The sequence below is a fragment of the Nannospalax galili genome, unplaced genomic scaffold (assembly GCF_000622305.1).
Source record: "Nannospalax galili isolate Female #2095 unplaced genomic scaffold, S.galili_v1.0 scaffold185, whole genome shotgun sequence".
NCBI lineage: Eukaryota > Metazoa > Chordata > Mammalia > Rodentia > Spalacidae > Nannospalax > Nannospalax galili.
Window position 1 is genome coordinate 1,572,394 of NW_008355474.1, and position 15,630 is coordinate 1,588,023.

At 42.0% G+C, this 15,630-nt stretch overlaps 1 protein-coding gene across 2 annotated transcripts in view; it reads right to left on the bottom strand.

Moving 5' to 3' along the window:
* The window catches only part of Wdr93 (WD repeat domain 93), an 88,732-nt gene that overhangs the window by 56,490 nt on the left and 16,612 nt on the right, over window positions 1-15,630 (bottom strand). For both annotated transcript variants that reach the window (XM_017803085.2, XM_029555975.1), the window contains exons 2-4: window positions 4,891-5,235; window positions 4,117-4,309; window positions 1,386-1,450 (exon numbers count right to left, since the gene is read on the bottom strand). In XM_017803085.2, the coding sequence (XP_017658574.1) occupies window positions 1,386-1,450; window positions 4,117-4,309; window positions 4,891-5,193 (561 nt within the window). In that variant the 5' untranslated portion in view covers window positions 5,194-5,235. The remainder of the gene's footprint in view (window positions 1-1,385; window positions 1,451-4,116; window positions 4,310-4,890; window positions 5,236-15,630) is intronic.

Genomic DNA, 15,630 nt, shown 5'->3' on the forward strand with positions numbered 1-15,630 from the left:
CCCACCTGCCCAGGGGTGGCCCTACCCACAGTGGGCTGGGCCCTCCCACATCACTCATCAAGAAGATGCCCCTCAGACATGGCCACAGGCCAGTCCAATAGAGGCAATTCCCCGATTGAGGATCCCTCAACCCAGGTGTGTCAAGTTGACACTAAAGCTATCCAGCACAGATACCTTGGAGCTGGAGTTATAGGAGGCTGTCAGCTACCTGATGTGGGTGCTGGGAACCTAACACAGTTCCTCTATAAGAACAGCACAAATTCTTAACCACTGAGCCATCTCTCCAGCCCCTGTCAGCATTCTTCAATGCCTGTTTTTTTTTTGTTGTTGTTTTCTAAATATTTTATTTATTATTTTTATTTTATGTGTCTGAGTATATTGCCTGCATGTATGTAAGTGCACCCATGTTGTACGGTGCCCACAGAGGTCAGACTAAGGCATCGGATGCCCTGGAACTGGAGTTATGGATGATTGTTAGCTGCCATGTGGGTGCTGGGAATTGAACTTTGGTCCTCTACAAGAACAATTAGTGCTCCTAACCACTGAGCCACCTCTCTAGCCCTTTCAACTCCTGTTTTGCCTGGGCATTTTAATGGTCTAGTTCCAAGGCTCTCTGGAAACTGATAGGCTGTATCACATTCCCTAGTGAGAGGTATACTTGCCTTCCGAAAGATATCCCCAGACAAAACTTTCATCCAATCTTACTAACTGTTGTACATCTCCAGGAACTTTACAGAACCTTCCATGTATCATCAATATAGTTTCTCAATTGCCATAATAGCTAGCATTATTTATTTATTTATATTTATCTTTTTATTTACTTATTTATTATTTTTATTTTATGTGTATGAATGTAATGCCTGCAAGTAGGTAAGTGCATCCATGTCATGCAATGCCTGTGGAGGTCAGAAGACGGTGTCAGATCCCCTGAAACTGGAGTTACAGACAGTTGTTAGCCACCATGTGGGTACTGGGAATTTAAACTAGGTCCTCTGCAAGATCAGTCAGTGCTCTTATCCACTGAGCCATCTCTCCAGTCCCAATAGCTTAGCATTTTTTAGTCACATATCTTTATGGCATTTGCATGATAGTTAAGCTTCACTGTTGTACCTCTTGGCATAGTATACATTTTCTTGTTCCTTGAAACTTTGCTTCCCTCTTTGCTTCTTCATCCTCATTACATCATTGTACTCTGTAGCAGTGCTATTTTACCACCAGGACCAGAGAGACAGGTAGGAGGAGGGCATTTCGTTTCAATCTAAGACAGTTATTATTTAAAGTAAATTTGCTAGTTTTATATATTCTGAATACAAGTCTTTTATCATGTACTTTGCAATGACTAAAATTTGATGTTTCAAGCTAAAGGTAAAAGAACAAGGACTTACCGTTTCATTGATGGTTTTGATTAGGAAAAGACTGTCCTTATAAAAGTAAAATAATCTAATGATACCTGAAACAGAAAAATAAGTGAGAATGAGAGACTAGGAAGCCAAGAGGAATGGGGGCTTTGTGTCTGTTTTCTGAACTCATCATCCTGAGCCCACACATTTGTAGCCCCTACAAAGCCTGAGCTGCTCTTAGTCTCCCAGCCTTCCTCCACCATACTTTGAAATATTCAGGTTGTTCCCTCTTCTGGTTCCTTTCCACCTATCTAGTATTACCCATGTTTCTTGCAAGTCTCCTGTAAGTACACCAGCCATACAGTCCATTCCTTGACTCCCAGATACCTGTTTTGGCACATTACTCCTTCAAACTATTACCTAACTATTTTCTATGAATGTGATGGGTTCCTCAAAGGATTCATAGCTCCTTTGAGAGAAAGGATCATCCCTTCCCTTTCCATATGCCTCAACCCCCAAGGTTCCTCATGCAGTAAAGTCTGTTGAATGAATAACTAATTCAGCATGTGACTGTCATCTACCAGGACCTCTTACTTTTCTTTAGGTGCCTCCCAGTTACTCATAACCTGTCTTTGCACTCATGATATAGATAGATCACATAAAGGTACCTGGCCCACTGTGGAGAAAGTTTAATAAAGATTCATGGGATATCTGCTCCATGACACTGAATGTGCAAGGGACACCAAGGCAGGGTGCCTTTGAATTCATCATATGGAGGGATACACAGTCATGAAACCACTTGTATAATGGAGCACCTGGAACATGATTCTTTCTTTAGCCCAGACTCCTCCTGAGTATCCCACACAGATATCCTCTAGGTGCCTCAGATTTGTGGGTGTTCAAATGTACTTCAACTCATGCCCTGAACACCCTATTCTCCTGTCACAGTCATTAATGAATGGCACTGTCATCCACCCAGTTATCTAATTCACAAAGGCATCAGCATCATCTGCACTGCCTCCAGCATACTTCCCCACTCCCTCACCTCAGCATATGTTTCATCATTAAGTCTTTTAATGGGGAAGGGGGATTGAGGCAGGGTCTCAAGTAATCTAGTCTAACCTCAAAATCATTATGTAGCTGAGGATAACTTTAAAAATATTTTATTTATTATTTTCATTTTATGTGTATGAGTGTATTGCCTGCATGTATGTGAGTGCACCCACGTCATGCAATGGTGCGGAGGTCAGAAGAAGGCTTCAGATTCCCCTGGAACTGGAGTTAAGGACAGTTTGCAACCGTGATGTGGGTGCTGGGAATCGAACCCGGGTCCTCTGCAAGAGAAATCAGTGCTCTTAACCACTGAGCCATTTCTCCAGCCCCTGAGGATGACTTTAAACTCCTGATCTTGCCTTCCACCTCAAGTGCTAAGATTACAAGTATGTGTTAACACTCATTATCAAGTCTTTCTATTTTCCTTCTTAATTGTAAAAATTTTATTACATCTTATTTATGTCAGAGGAGGAATGCATGCCACAGAGCACGTGTGTTGTGGTCAGAGGACAATTTGAAGGAGTCAGTTCTCTACTTCTACCATGTGGGTCCTGGGGATCAAACTCAGGGCATCTGACATGGCAGCAAGGAGCTTTACCCTCTGAGCCATCTTGCTGGCCTTCCCTTTTCATTTTTAAGCTTTCTGTTTTCCACAGATTTTAAACTTAGATAAAAGATGCAACGTAGTATAGAAATTTCCTTTGTATCGTTCATCTCACTTCTCCTAGGTTAGCATCTACATCACTACAGTATAATTTTCTTCTCATTTTAACAGCCCCCGCCTGGCTTAGCCCATCATAATTTCCCTCCTAAATGAAACTAGCAGTGCTTCCTGGTCTTTTTTTCTCCGGTTTCTCTTTTTCAACGAAGCTCCTGCCTGAGGGTACTTCACTGTGCCTGTGTTGGTCAAGCAGAGCCGGCGGGGAAGAGGGACCTTTCTGTTCTGCTTGTCCCAGTGCTACCTCCCTGACTTCCTGGCCAATGCAGACACTTGCCTTCTCATCCTCACAGAGTAGGGAAAGTCCCCAGGGTAGCATCAGGTCACTCAAACATAAAGACAGGCGAGGGGAGCCCCAGGTCTTTGGGTTTTAGCAACAGTTCACGTATCCAGGACACTGTCTATAACCTTATGTCCTACCCTCAGATCCATCCTCAGGCTGAGGGAGAAAATCCAGAGCTGGTTTATATGAGTATCAAGACAGAGTATTGGAAAGGTGCAGACTCTGGTGCTACACTGGCTGGTTTGAAATCTCCTTGCGCCACTTACTTCTGTGTTACCTCAAGGATGTATTCAACCTCCACATCTTAGTTGCCTCTTTTGACTAGAGATGATGATAAATTATTCTTCCCTTAGACAGATGTAACCACTAAATAACATCTAAGAAATGTTATAACAGTGCCTGGCACACCGTACTTGCTCTGTAGATATTGATTACTACTATATGACCAGGGACAATGCTCTATGTTTGACCTCACTCATACACTTGGAAAAGAGATTTAAATGAATAACAGTCTATAGATCCCTGTTAATTAAACTTAAAAAGGAAGATGAGCCGGACATGGTGGCACACGCCTTTAATCCCAGCACTTGGGAGGCAGAGGCAGGCAGATCTTTGTGAGTTCGAGGCTGGTCTACATAGTGAGTTCCAGGACAGCTGGGGCTACAAGGAGACCCTGTCTCAAAAAGACAGAAAAAAAAAAAAGGAAGACGAAGAACAAATACCCATTTCATCCACAGGAGCAATAAGCACTTCATTCCCCAAGTCTGTGGCCCAGATGGAAGTGACATCAACCTTAAGCTTCTCCCAAACATATATTCTTTTAGCATTGTACAGGCTATAAATTGAGAATCCTTTGACTCCTCCAATAAACAGATAATCTTGTGAAACAGCCATACCACCAGGTGTTTTGTCGAGCTGGAAAAACACACACAGGACACAAAACTAAGTATTTTCAGCTGTTGATATCTTCCAGCAATGTGAGCTAACTTTTCAAAGAGAGGCTAGGGCTCTTCCTACACATACCATTCCCAAACATAGTGCCCGTCTAAAATTCTTGCCCTAAGCATTTCACTTTTAGGGGAAAGAGGCCAGAGAAAACAAAGAAGTTGAGAATAGATATACATTCAGAACATGAGAGCAACCCCAGGTTCGTGTTTTAGTCAGTCTAGGGCATTATGGGAAGAGCAATAGCTGAGGCATTGGTGATTCTCGACTGTCAAGCATTAAAAAAGAAAGAGTGGATTAATAAATCAAGAAGGTTCAATGTTAATAGCACTATAAAAGGCCTTTGTGTAATCTTCAACTCACCAGAACTCCCCATTTCCCCAGGCTGTTTACCAGACAGATCTCTTTTGATCAACAACAGCATGCCTACAATCTCTCAAAAATGCATCTGTGTCATTAAATGGGAGGAATCTGGAAGGAATTCCTTCCTTCCTTGGATCAAATGTTTTCATTTATTAACTCTCAAGTAAGAAACAGGGACTCGTTTATACCTGGATTTCTTCAAGTGGAGGGTAGATCGTGGGTGGGATCCGGTTGTTTTCAATCTCCTTCACTGCCTCTCTCTCTTCAATAATTTCCCATGACTGGTCAAACAGAAGGTTCACCAGCTTGTTGATCATTCTATAAGGCTGAGGCAGGGAATCCAACCCCTCATATATGTCCTGGAAAACATAATCCTTTTCATCATCCTTCGGCCAGTCCATCTCTGTTGGGAATGGAATCTCCAGTGGTCCTTTCCCAGTAAACACAGACACTTTCATCTTCTGAGTTTGACCTCCTTTGGAGGATGACATTACTGAAGGTAGCACTGAGAACTTCTGGGGAACTCTGAAAAGCTAAGAAGCAAAGTAAGCAAGGACACTTTGAGAAAAAAGTAAAGAACAAGAAGCTAACCATCATCCTTCTCTAGCACAATGTCATATGGGGATTATTTTTCTCAGAGACTGGGTCTCCTTACTTATTACAGGATTGTTACCACATTCCTAGCATATGGTCTTCATATTCATGAACATATCAGAAGGTCAGGTATCTCATATGCCAACCCAAGATGATGTGCACTGTAATGGAAGGAGAAATTTGGCATCATGTTCATGAAAGAACATTAGCTGTCTTTTGTTCCAAAGGGAACCCACTTACAACTAATACCTTCCCTCAAGGTTTTCTGCCTTTGAAAATGGCTCCTATTCAAGCCAAGACTCTCCCCTTTTCCCCTGTCCCTCAGGCCCAATCAGATGCAGTTCACTACTTCCAATCTTTGTTGGGCAATTTGTTCTCTTTTCACTTTCTCACGGGTGGCCCCACAGGAGTTCTGTAGGCCTCATGCCTAAGGCCTGTGAGATTCTTCAAGGGTCTACAGAAAGGTCTGAGACATGCAAAAAATACGGACTATAAAGCCTATAAAATTGGAATAAATGCTTCTAAAATATTTATGATTTATCAGCTTTACTCTGTATATGTATATAAAGTCATAGGAGTAAATATCTGTTTTTCAAAAACCTCAAAATTGGGGAATTGGAAAGATGGCTCAATGGTTAAGAGCATGGCTGCTTTTGCAGAGGACCTGGGTTTGGTTCCCAGCACCCACATGGTGACTAACTACCATCCATAACTCCAGTTTCGGTTCCAATGCCCTCTTCTGGCTTCCACAGGCATGGCACGATACAGATGCACTTACATACAGGCAGGCAAAAATGCTCATACACAGAGAAGATAAAAATATTTTTAAAAATTAAAAGCAAAACAAGAAGGGGAAGAAGAAGAGAAGAGGAAGAGGAAAAAGAAGAGGAGGAAGAATAGAATAGGAGGAGGAAGGAGGAGAAAGGATGAGGAGGAGGAGGAGGACAGGAAGAGGAGGGGAAGGAGGAGGAAGAAGAGGGGTTGTAGAATAGATGCTTAAGCAAAAGAAAACTATAACAAGGTACAACATAATCAAACTGTTCAAAACTAGTGATAGAGACATAGTTTAAAAACCAGCCCAAAGGAAAAGGATATACAGAGCAACAAAATAAAGGATAACAATGGGCTTCTTGAAGGAAGCCATTCAAATGACAAGACAGTGGGGTAACATCTTCAAAGTACAGAAAGAAAAAATTGTCATGGGAATTCTATACCCATGAAGCATATCTTTCATTAAATGAAGGTGAAATAAGGGATTTTTTTTTAGACATACAAAGTTTAAGTCTGGGCATAGTGGTTCACATCTTTAATCCCAACAATCTAGAGGCAGAGGCAGGAGAATGGCACAAGTTCAAGGCCAGCCTGGTCTATATAGCAAGCATCAAGCCTGGACTACAGAATGAGGCCCTGTCTCCAAAAAAATAAATAAATAATAAATAAATAAATAAATAAATAAAAGAAGGCAGGGCAGGGCAGGGCAGGGAGAGATGATTCTGTGCTTAAGAGTATTGGCTATTCTTGCAGAGGACCTGGGTTTGGTTCGAGCACCCTTATGGAGGCCAACAACCACCCATAACTCCAGTTCCCTGGGATCCAACCCCCTTTTCTGGCCTCTGTGGGCATTGCATGACACAGGTGTACCTTCGTATTATGCAAGCAAAACACTCATACACATAAAATAAAATATATATAAATAATTTCTAAAGACATAAAACTGTAGACCATTTCCTATTATTTATCTCTTTAACAAACAGCAAAATGTTTAAACAGGCTGGAGAGATGGTTCGGTGGTTAAGAGTGCCTACTGCTCTTGTAGAGGACTGGAATTCAGTCCTCAACACTAGTATCAGGTGGCTTACAACCACCTGTAATTCCAGTTTCAGGGAATCCAGTGCCCTCTTCTGGCCGCTGCAAGTACCTGCATACATGCACGAGCTCGTGTGTGTGCGCACACACACACACACACACACACACACACAACAAAATAAATTAAAAAAAAATAAGCGGCTTGATAGATGGCTCAGTGATTAAGAGCACTGGCTGCCCTTGTAGAGGACCTGGGTTCAATTCCCAGCACCCACAAGGCAGCTAACAACCATCCTAACTCCAGTTCCAGGGAAATCCAACACCCTCTCCTGACCTCTGTGGGCACTGTATGACATGGGTGCACTTACACACATGCAGTTAAAACATTCATACACATAAAATAAAAATAATAAATAAAAAATAAGAGGCTGGAGAGAATGCTCAGTAGCTAATAACACTTGCTGCTCTTGCAGAGGACCCAGTTCTGTTCCCAGCACCTAAATGGTGGCCCACAACCATCTTTAACTCCAGTTTCAGAGGTTCTCATGTCCTCGTCTGACCTCCCTGGGCACTGCACACACATGACTGGCAGGCAGTCATCTACATAAAAAATAAAAATAAACAAATCTTTGAAAGTAAATAAGTTGGATGAGATGATGCATGCCTTTAATCTCAGCACTTGGGAGGCAGAGGCAGGTGGATCTCTGTGAGATCAAGGCAAGCCTGGTCTCCATAGTGAGTTCCAGGCCAGCTGGGGCTATAGAAGAGTCTGTCTCTAAATAAATAAATAAATAAATAAATAAATAAATAAATAAATAAATAAATGGGGGCTGGAGAGATGGCTCTGTTGAAACAAAATAATAATAATCCAAGTGTGGTGATAGATGCCTATAATTCTAGCCTGTGAGACTGAGGTAGAAGGACTATGAGTTTGAGGCCAGCCTGAGCTACAGATGAAGTTAGAAGCCAACCTGCACTACATAGACAAATTCTGCTCAAACAACAACAATTAAATGTAGTGAGGGGTTAATAACATAGGTAGAAAAAAAGTAACAATAATCATACAAAGACTAAGACAGGATAAACATAAGTGGACTAATATCACTCACAGTTGACTGTGAGTCATGAAAATAGCAAAGCAAAATTACAGTAAAAAAACTAACAAAAGAGATAAAGTGGAGGCTGGAGATTTAGCTCAGTGTAGAGCATTTGCCTAGCAAGCAAGTGCATGGCCCTGGGTTTGGTCCTCAGCTCCCCCGCCAAAAAAATTAAATTAAATTTAAAAAAAAGAAAAAAGAGATAAAAGAGATAAAGTAGACTCACAAAAAGAATTGTTTTTTTAAAAAAAGAAGAAAATCGGGGTATGGTGGGCACACATCTTTAATCCCAGCACTAGGAGGCAGAGACAGGTGGATCTCTGTGAGTTCAAGGCCAGTTTGGTCTACACGGCAAGTTCCAGGCCAGCTGGGGATACAGGGAGACCCTGTCTCAAAAAGATAAAAAGAAGAGGAGGAGGTGGGGGACAGGGGAGATGGGGAGGATCAAAGAACAAATGGGACAAAAAAACAGCAAAGCCTAACCATATCAATAATTATATCAAATATAAACACCTTAACTAAAGGCAGAATTGTCAGATTAGAGAACAATGCTCAGTAAATGCTGAATATTTTTATGCACTTAAGTATAAAGATACATATAGTTTAAAACTAAAGGATGGGCCAGGCATAGTGGCGCACATTTTTAATCCCAGCACTTGGGAGGCAGAGGCAGGTGGATCTTTGTGAGTTCGAGGCCAGCCTGGTCTACACAGTGAGTTCCAGGCCAGCTGGGGCTACAGGGAGACTCTGCCTCAAAAGAACAAAAAAAGAATAAAAAAAACTAAAGGATGGAAATACATATGCTGACACCATCAAAAGAAAGTTAGAGCAGTTACACGAATATCAAACATGAGGTACTGTAGTGCAAAGAATAGTACCTGGGAGTTAGGCAAACATTCTATCACAGAAGTTTTTTGTGGCACTGAGAACTGAATCTAAGGCTTTGCCCATGGTAGGCAAGCATTCCATCACTGAGCTATGTCCCGATCCCATTCCAAATGTTTGTGCACTGTTACAGACTGGATGTAAAGTGCACTATACAGGCTCTTTTGTTTGTATACTTGAACCCAGCTGGTGGTGCTGTTTTGGGACACTGTGGAACCTTTGGAACCTCTGGCCTAACCAGAAAAAGAAGGTCACTGAGGTTGGGCCTTGATTGGCATATCCATTTTTGGTTCCAGGCTCATTGACTGCCATGTGAAGCTACCACTTCACTCTCCTGCAATATGAACTGAGCTGTTCCTGCTGCCATACCTTCCCATCATGGCAGACTGAAATCCCCTGAAACTGTAGGTCAAAAGAAACCTTTCCACCCTGTCAGGTATTTTGTCACATGGACAAGAAAAATATCCAACACATGTACCTAATAACAGAGCGCTTCAAAATTAACTTAAGCAAAAGCTGACAGAAATTCATTTAAAAATAGACAAATCTGAAATGGCAAGGTGGCTCACCAGGTAAAGGCATTTGCCACGCAAGCCTGATAATCTGAATTCAATCCCCAGAATCCACGTAAAGGTGGAAGGAGAAAACAAACTCTACAAACTCTACAAAGTTGTCCTCTGACCTAGACACACACACACACACACACACACACACACGTACACACGCACACACACAAATAATAATTTTAACGTATTTTGTGTGTATCTGTGTGAAAGTATGTGCACATAAAGTCTAAGAGGACATCAGATCCCCTGGAGCTGAAGTTACAGGCAGTTGTGAGCTGCCTGACTTGGGTGCTGGGAACCAAACTCAGATCCTCTGCAAGACTAGCAAGTTCTCTTAACCACTGAGTCATCTCTCCAGTCCAATAAATAATTTTTTAAAAGCAGAAAAAGCGGCTGGGCATGGTGGCACATGCCTTTAATCCCAGCACTCGGGAGGCAGAGGCAGGCAGATCTCTGTGGGTTCAAGGCCAGCCTGGTCTACATAGTGAGTTCCAGGACAGCTGGGGCTACAGGGAGACCCTGTCTCAAAAAGACCAAAAAAAAAAAAAAAAGTAGAAAAATCAGGCCTGGGATAGTAGTGCTCACCTTTAACTCCAGTGTTAATCCCAACACTCATGACTCAGGAAACAGAGGCAGGCCGATCCAGATTTCTGTGAATTCAAGGCCAGCCTAGTCTACATAATGAGCTCCAGGCCAGCTTGAGATACACAGTGAGACCTTGTTTTTTAAAATAGTAGACAAGGCCACAATTATAGTCAAAGATTTCAACACATTCTTCTCTATTTATAGAGCGTATAGACAGACATTAATGATACAATACCATTAACAAATTTGATCTGCTTGACAATTACAGAACTCCCTCAACAACAGCAAATTATAATACAAATGATTTTTAAGTATACATGAATATTTATCAAGATAAACTATATCCTACACTATAAACCAATTCTTTTTTTCTCTTTTCTTTTAGAGACAGGGTCTCCCTGTAGCCAAGGGAGGCCTGGAACTATGTACACCAGGCTGGCCTCGATCTACCTGCCTGCCTCTGCCTCCTGAGTGCTGGGATTAAAGGTGTGTGCCAGCATGCCCAGCTAATGAAAGAGTTTTATTTATTTATTTTTATTTTTATGTGTATGAGCATTTTGTCTACATGTATTTAAGTGTAGCTGTGGTGTACAGTGCTGCAGAGGTCAGAAGAGGGTGTCAGATCCCCTGGAACTGGTTAGTCACCATGTGGGTACTGGAAATTGAACCTGGTTCCTCTGCAAGAGCAGTCAGTATTCTTAACTGCTGAGCTATCTCTCCAGCCCATAAACCAATTCTTAATTGAAAAGAACTTAAGTCATAAAAAGTACATTCTCTGAACACAGCTGTTCTTAGAAATCAGTAACAGATGTTTAGAAATATATAAACAATCAAAATACTACAAAGTGAAATAACACACTTCTTAGTAACCCATGCATTAATACTATATACCTACTAGAATGGTTAAAATAAAAAGAACGGTTGGAGAAGTAGAGTCACCAGACATTTGTACTCTGTTGTTGAGAGGACAAAATAGTTCTCCATCCAGGAAAAGGATCTGACAGTGTCTTATTTAGTTAAGCATTCACATACCATGTCAACAATCCCACTCTTGGTTGTCTATCCTGGAAATATGAAAAGTCGTATTGATATGAAAGCCTGTATGTAAATATATATAACTCTGTAACTTATTTTTTAAAAATATTTTGTTTTTAACATTGTATGTGGGTATGTGCACCTGAGTGCTGGTGCTAGTGGAGGCCAGAAGAGGATGCCATATCCTCTAGAATGGGAGTTATAGGCAGTTGTGAGCCATCTGACATGGGTGCTGGGAATAGAGCTCTAGTCCTCTGAAAGAACAGCAAGCACTCTGAACTGATGAGCCATCCCTCCAAGCCCTCTATTTATGTTTTAAATATAGAAAATAGTTTGAGTGTTCTTCAATGGCTGAATGGATAAATTATATGTCCACACAAGGGAACACCATGTACTAATGGGTGAGAGGGAACTTTTGTCACATATAACATGAAACCCATCTCAAAATTGATTTGCAGTGTGATTCCACTTGTATTGTATTCTCAAAAAATACAAAAAAAATTACTGGAGAACAGATCAGTAGTTGCCAGGGTTATAAGTATGGGAAGAAAGGACAATGTGAAGGGATGTGGGGTGATAGAATTGCTTCAGCTATATTGTAAAGGAATATTTAAAGCTGTGTGTATTTTCAAACAACTATATAGAATATCTGATGGAATCTATAAAAAGTCCGCCAGAACTAATATACAAGGTTATCAAGAATGAAGGATACAGGTTCAATGTACAAAACATTGTGGTTCTGAATATTGACGACAATTAAAACTGAAATAAAATAGCATGCATAATAGATCTAAAATAAGAAATATTTACAGATAAACCAGATGAAAGTTGTCCAAAGCCTATATATTGAAACCATAAAATAATGTGGCAAGAAATTAAACATCTAAATAAGTGTAGATGCCTTATTTGTGGATTTGGCATTTTTTATTTTAAAATATTTTATTAGCATTGCTTTCTTTAAGAAATAGCAGGATTACATTGAAGAACTTTGTATAGGTTGGAGAATTTGGAAAGGGAGTAAATGGCAAACTCATAGGAACAGTGACAAATTCCACATTATTGTTAAAGCTTGGTAGTACAATTTTCTCAGTAAACAATATTCAAAAATTATAGTAGACATATAGAATTGTGAATTCATTTTCTAAAATATAATTACATATTTTTAGTTTTAAAATTATATCAGTTTAGTTATTATAGTACTTTCTATGTAATTTTTTAAATTTTCCATACTGTGATTTTTTTTTTAATCTCTAGAAGTTCAATTAGGGTATAGGTGAAGGCATACTGGGGTTATAGAATAATAACAGAAAAACAACAGAAAATCTCTGGGTGCCTAGTATTGGGAGAGGTCCAACATCAAGGCCTGGATGCCCAGGACCATGTGTAGAGTGAAGACCACATTTGGCCCTCAGGGGAGGTGGGAGGTCCATTCTAGAGAATCAGTTCTCCCAAGACCAGAACCTCTCCTGTCAAGAGCATAAGAGGAAAACTCACCAACATACACAATCTGGGACCTCAGGAAAAGGAGCTGTGGGGGAATGCAGTCCTATTTTGACAAGACTCTTCAGCCATTTTCTTTCTTACCTGTACCCAGCTTGTCACCTGGATGATGATGGCCAGCAGACCCTGGGTGTGTGGTTCAGTGGCTGCCCACAGACCCAGTCCGTGGCGAGAGAGGTGCATGAAGCACGGTGTAGTGGGTTGCTTGCAACCACTTCCTGGATATGCCCACTGCCCAGCCACCATACCCTGAGCTTCCAGCTGGCATTTTTTAAAGAAATCAAAAAGTAATTTTATGAGGTTGGAGTAATGGCTCAGCAGGTTAGAGTTCTTGTTGCTTTTGCAAAGACCCAGTTCAGTTCCAAGCACCCATACTGGGTGGTTCACAACCCCCTGTAACTCCAGTTCCAAGAGATCCAGCACCCTCTTCTGGCCTCCATAGGCATCTGCATGCACCATGGCACACATATCTACACTCAGGCACATACACACATACACATAAAATAAGTCTTTAAAAAATCATTTTATAATTCACATGAAATAACAACTCATATGGGAAAAATGTGAAGTGAATCACTGACTTAAATGTAAAACTTCTAGAAGAAAGAATATGGGAAAACCTTTGCAATCCTTCAGTTAAAGACTTCCTAGATTTCACATCAAAACACAATCTAAAGCAGAACAAAACATCAATTGGTTAGTTAAACCTTTCAAAGATAAACCTATGCTCTTTAGAAAATCTATTAAGAGAATAAAGAAAGCCAGTATGGTGATGCACACCTATAATCTCTGTACTTAGGAGGCTGAGGCAGGAGGATCATGAGTTAAAGGCCAACCTAGACAGCACAGAGAAACCCATTTCTCAAAAAAAAAAATGTACACAGACTCAGAAATATTTTCAAGTCATGTTTGATAAAGTAGTCTTGCCCTATCTGTTTGAAAAACCCAAAACTCAAAACTCAGTAAGAAAAATAGTTGTTTTTTTTCTAAGTGGGCAAAAGATTAATATAGATGAAAAAGACTAGGCGCCATGAGTACTCACGAGCCCACATGTTTAAAATTGACAACAACCAGGACCAGCCTTATCAAAAGGCTGCAGGACAGGCAGGCGCCGGTCAACCTCCACACATCAAGCCATAAACAAGTTTTACGGGTAGAACTCCTGACCGCCCTGAGGGCCCGATACCAGGAAATCAAGGGAAAAACATCTGTGCCTCTGAGGTCACCTCCCATTTAGCAATCCCACTTCCCCTTAGCCCCGACCCTTACCCCATATCTCTGCATACTTTTGAAATTATTGTGTGCGTGTTTGAATTAACCAATAACCGCTCTTCTGCTTCTGTACCCTGCTTCTGCTCTATAAAAACTGCCAACCCCCAACCTGGGGCACGCAAGTCCTCCGAGGAGACTCTGTGCCCACAGGTACCTGTGTATCAAATAAACCTCTTGCTGTTGCAACCCGAAAGGCTGACTTGTCCTCAGTGGTCTCACTCTTACATTTGGAGGTCCCACCGAGATCAGCCGGTCAGAGGGAACCACCAGGACAACTCCAGTCCCTTCGGGGAGGTGCGTTGGCCGGCCAACCTCAGTGTTGTCTCTGTGTCTTGCGTTGTCTGTCTTTTGTCTGTTTTGTCTGATCCTGTTAGGCAGTGTCTGTAGAATTTGGAACCTGAGATCTCGTCTGTACTTTCGGACAGCGCAAGAGCAAGACGACGGTCTTTGAGCTTTGCCTGTCGGCCTGGGGGACGCCCCAGGGTCTGTGAGATCCACATCCGTAGAACTTTTTGTTCATTTGTATTCGTGGATCTCGTCCGGGCAAGGGACGTGGAATCCCCTTGTCGGACGTCTGGACAAGGGACGTGGAATCCCCTTGTCGGCAAGGGACGTGGAATCCCCTTGTCACCTGACCGAGCTGCACATCGGAGTAAATTGTTTTTCTGTGTGTATTCTGTGTATTTGTGTTGGTCGCGACCGCATCCCAATGGTCTGGGGTGCCCGGTATTTTGGAGCTCAATATACATCTGAAGGATACGTATCCCTGAGACGCGGAGCACCAACCCCGCCGTCTGATTTTATACTTTCACTTTTTCTCCAGAGTCGCGCTAAGTGATACCGTGCCTTCGGCTGTCTGTTTTTATTGTCTCTGCTGTTTGTTTGTCTCTTTATAATTCTAGAAAGTCCTAAAATGGGACAACAACTAACTACCCCTTTGAGTCTGACCTTAGATCACTGGAAAGAAGTCAAGAGCCGAGCCCACAACCAATCAGTGGAAATCAAGAAGAATCGATGGATAACCTTTTGTTCCTCCGAGTGGCCCACATTTAATGTCGGTTGGCCTCGGGATGGAACTTTTGATTCTGATGTTATTTTGCAGGTTAAAGCTAAGATCTTCTCTCCCTCCCTATCACCCCCCTCCGCAGGCTGCTGCGGCGGTTCCAGATGACGTCCAAGCAGAGGGACCGGAGGTCGCTCCCTCTCCCATTGCGGGTCGACTCAGAGAGAGGAGAGGACAGGGAGATTCCTCACACATCCTGCCCCTCCGACTCGCAGGAGGGGAAGGAAACCAGTTTCAGTATTGGCCCTTCTCCGCTTCAGACCTGTATAACTGGAAAACTCATAACCCGTCCTTCTCCCAAGACCCTGTGGCCCTAACTAACCTCCTAGAGTCTATTCTTCTAACCCACCAGCCCACCTGGGATGATTGCCAGCAGCTTCTCCAAGTTCTCCTCACGACAGAAGAAAAACAGAGGGTTATTCTGGAAGCCCGCAAGCAGGTTCCTGGGGCGGATGGGAGACCTACCCAGCTGCCCAACGAGATAGAAGCTGCCTTTCCCTTGACCAGACCAGATTGGGACTTCAA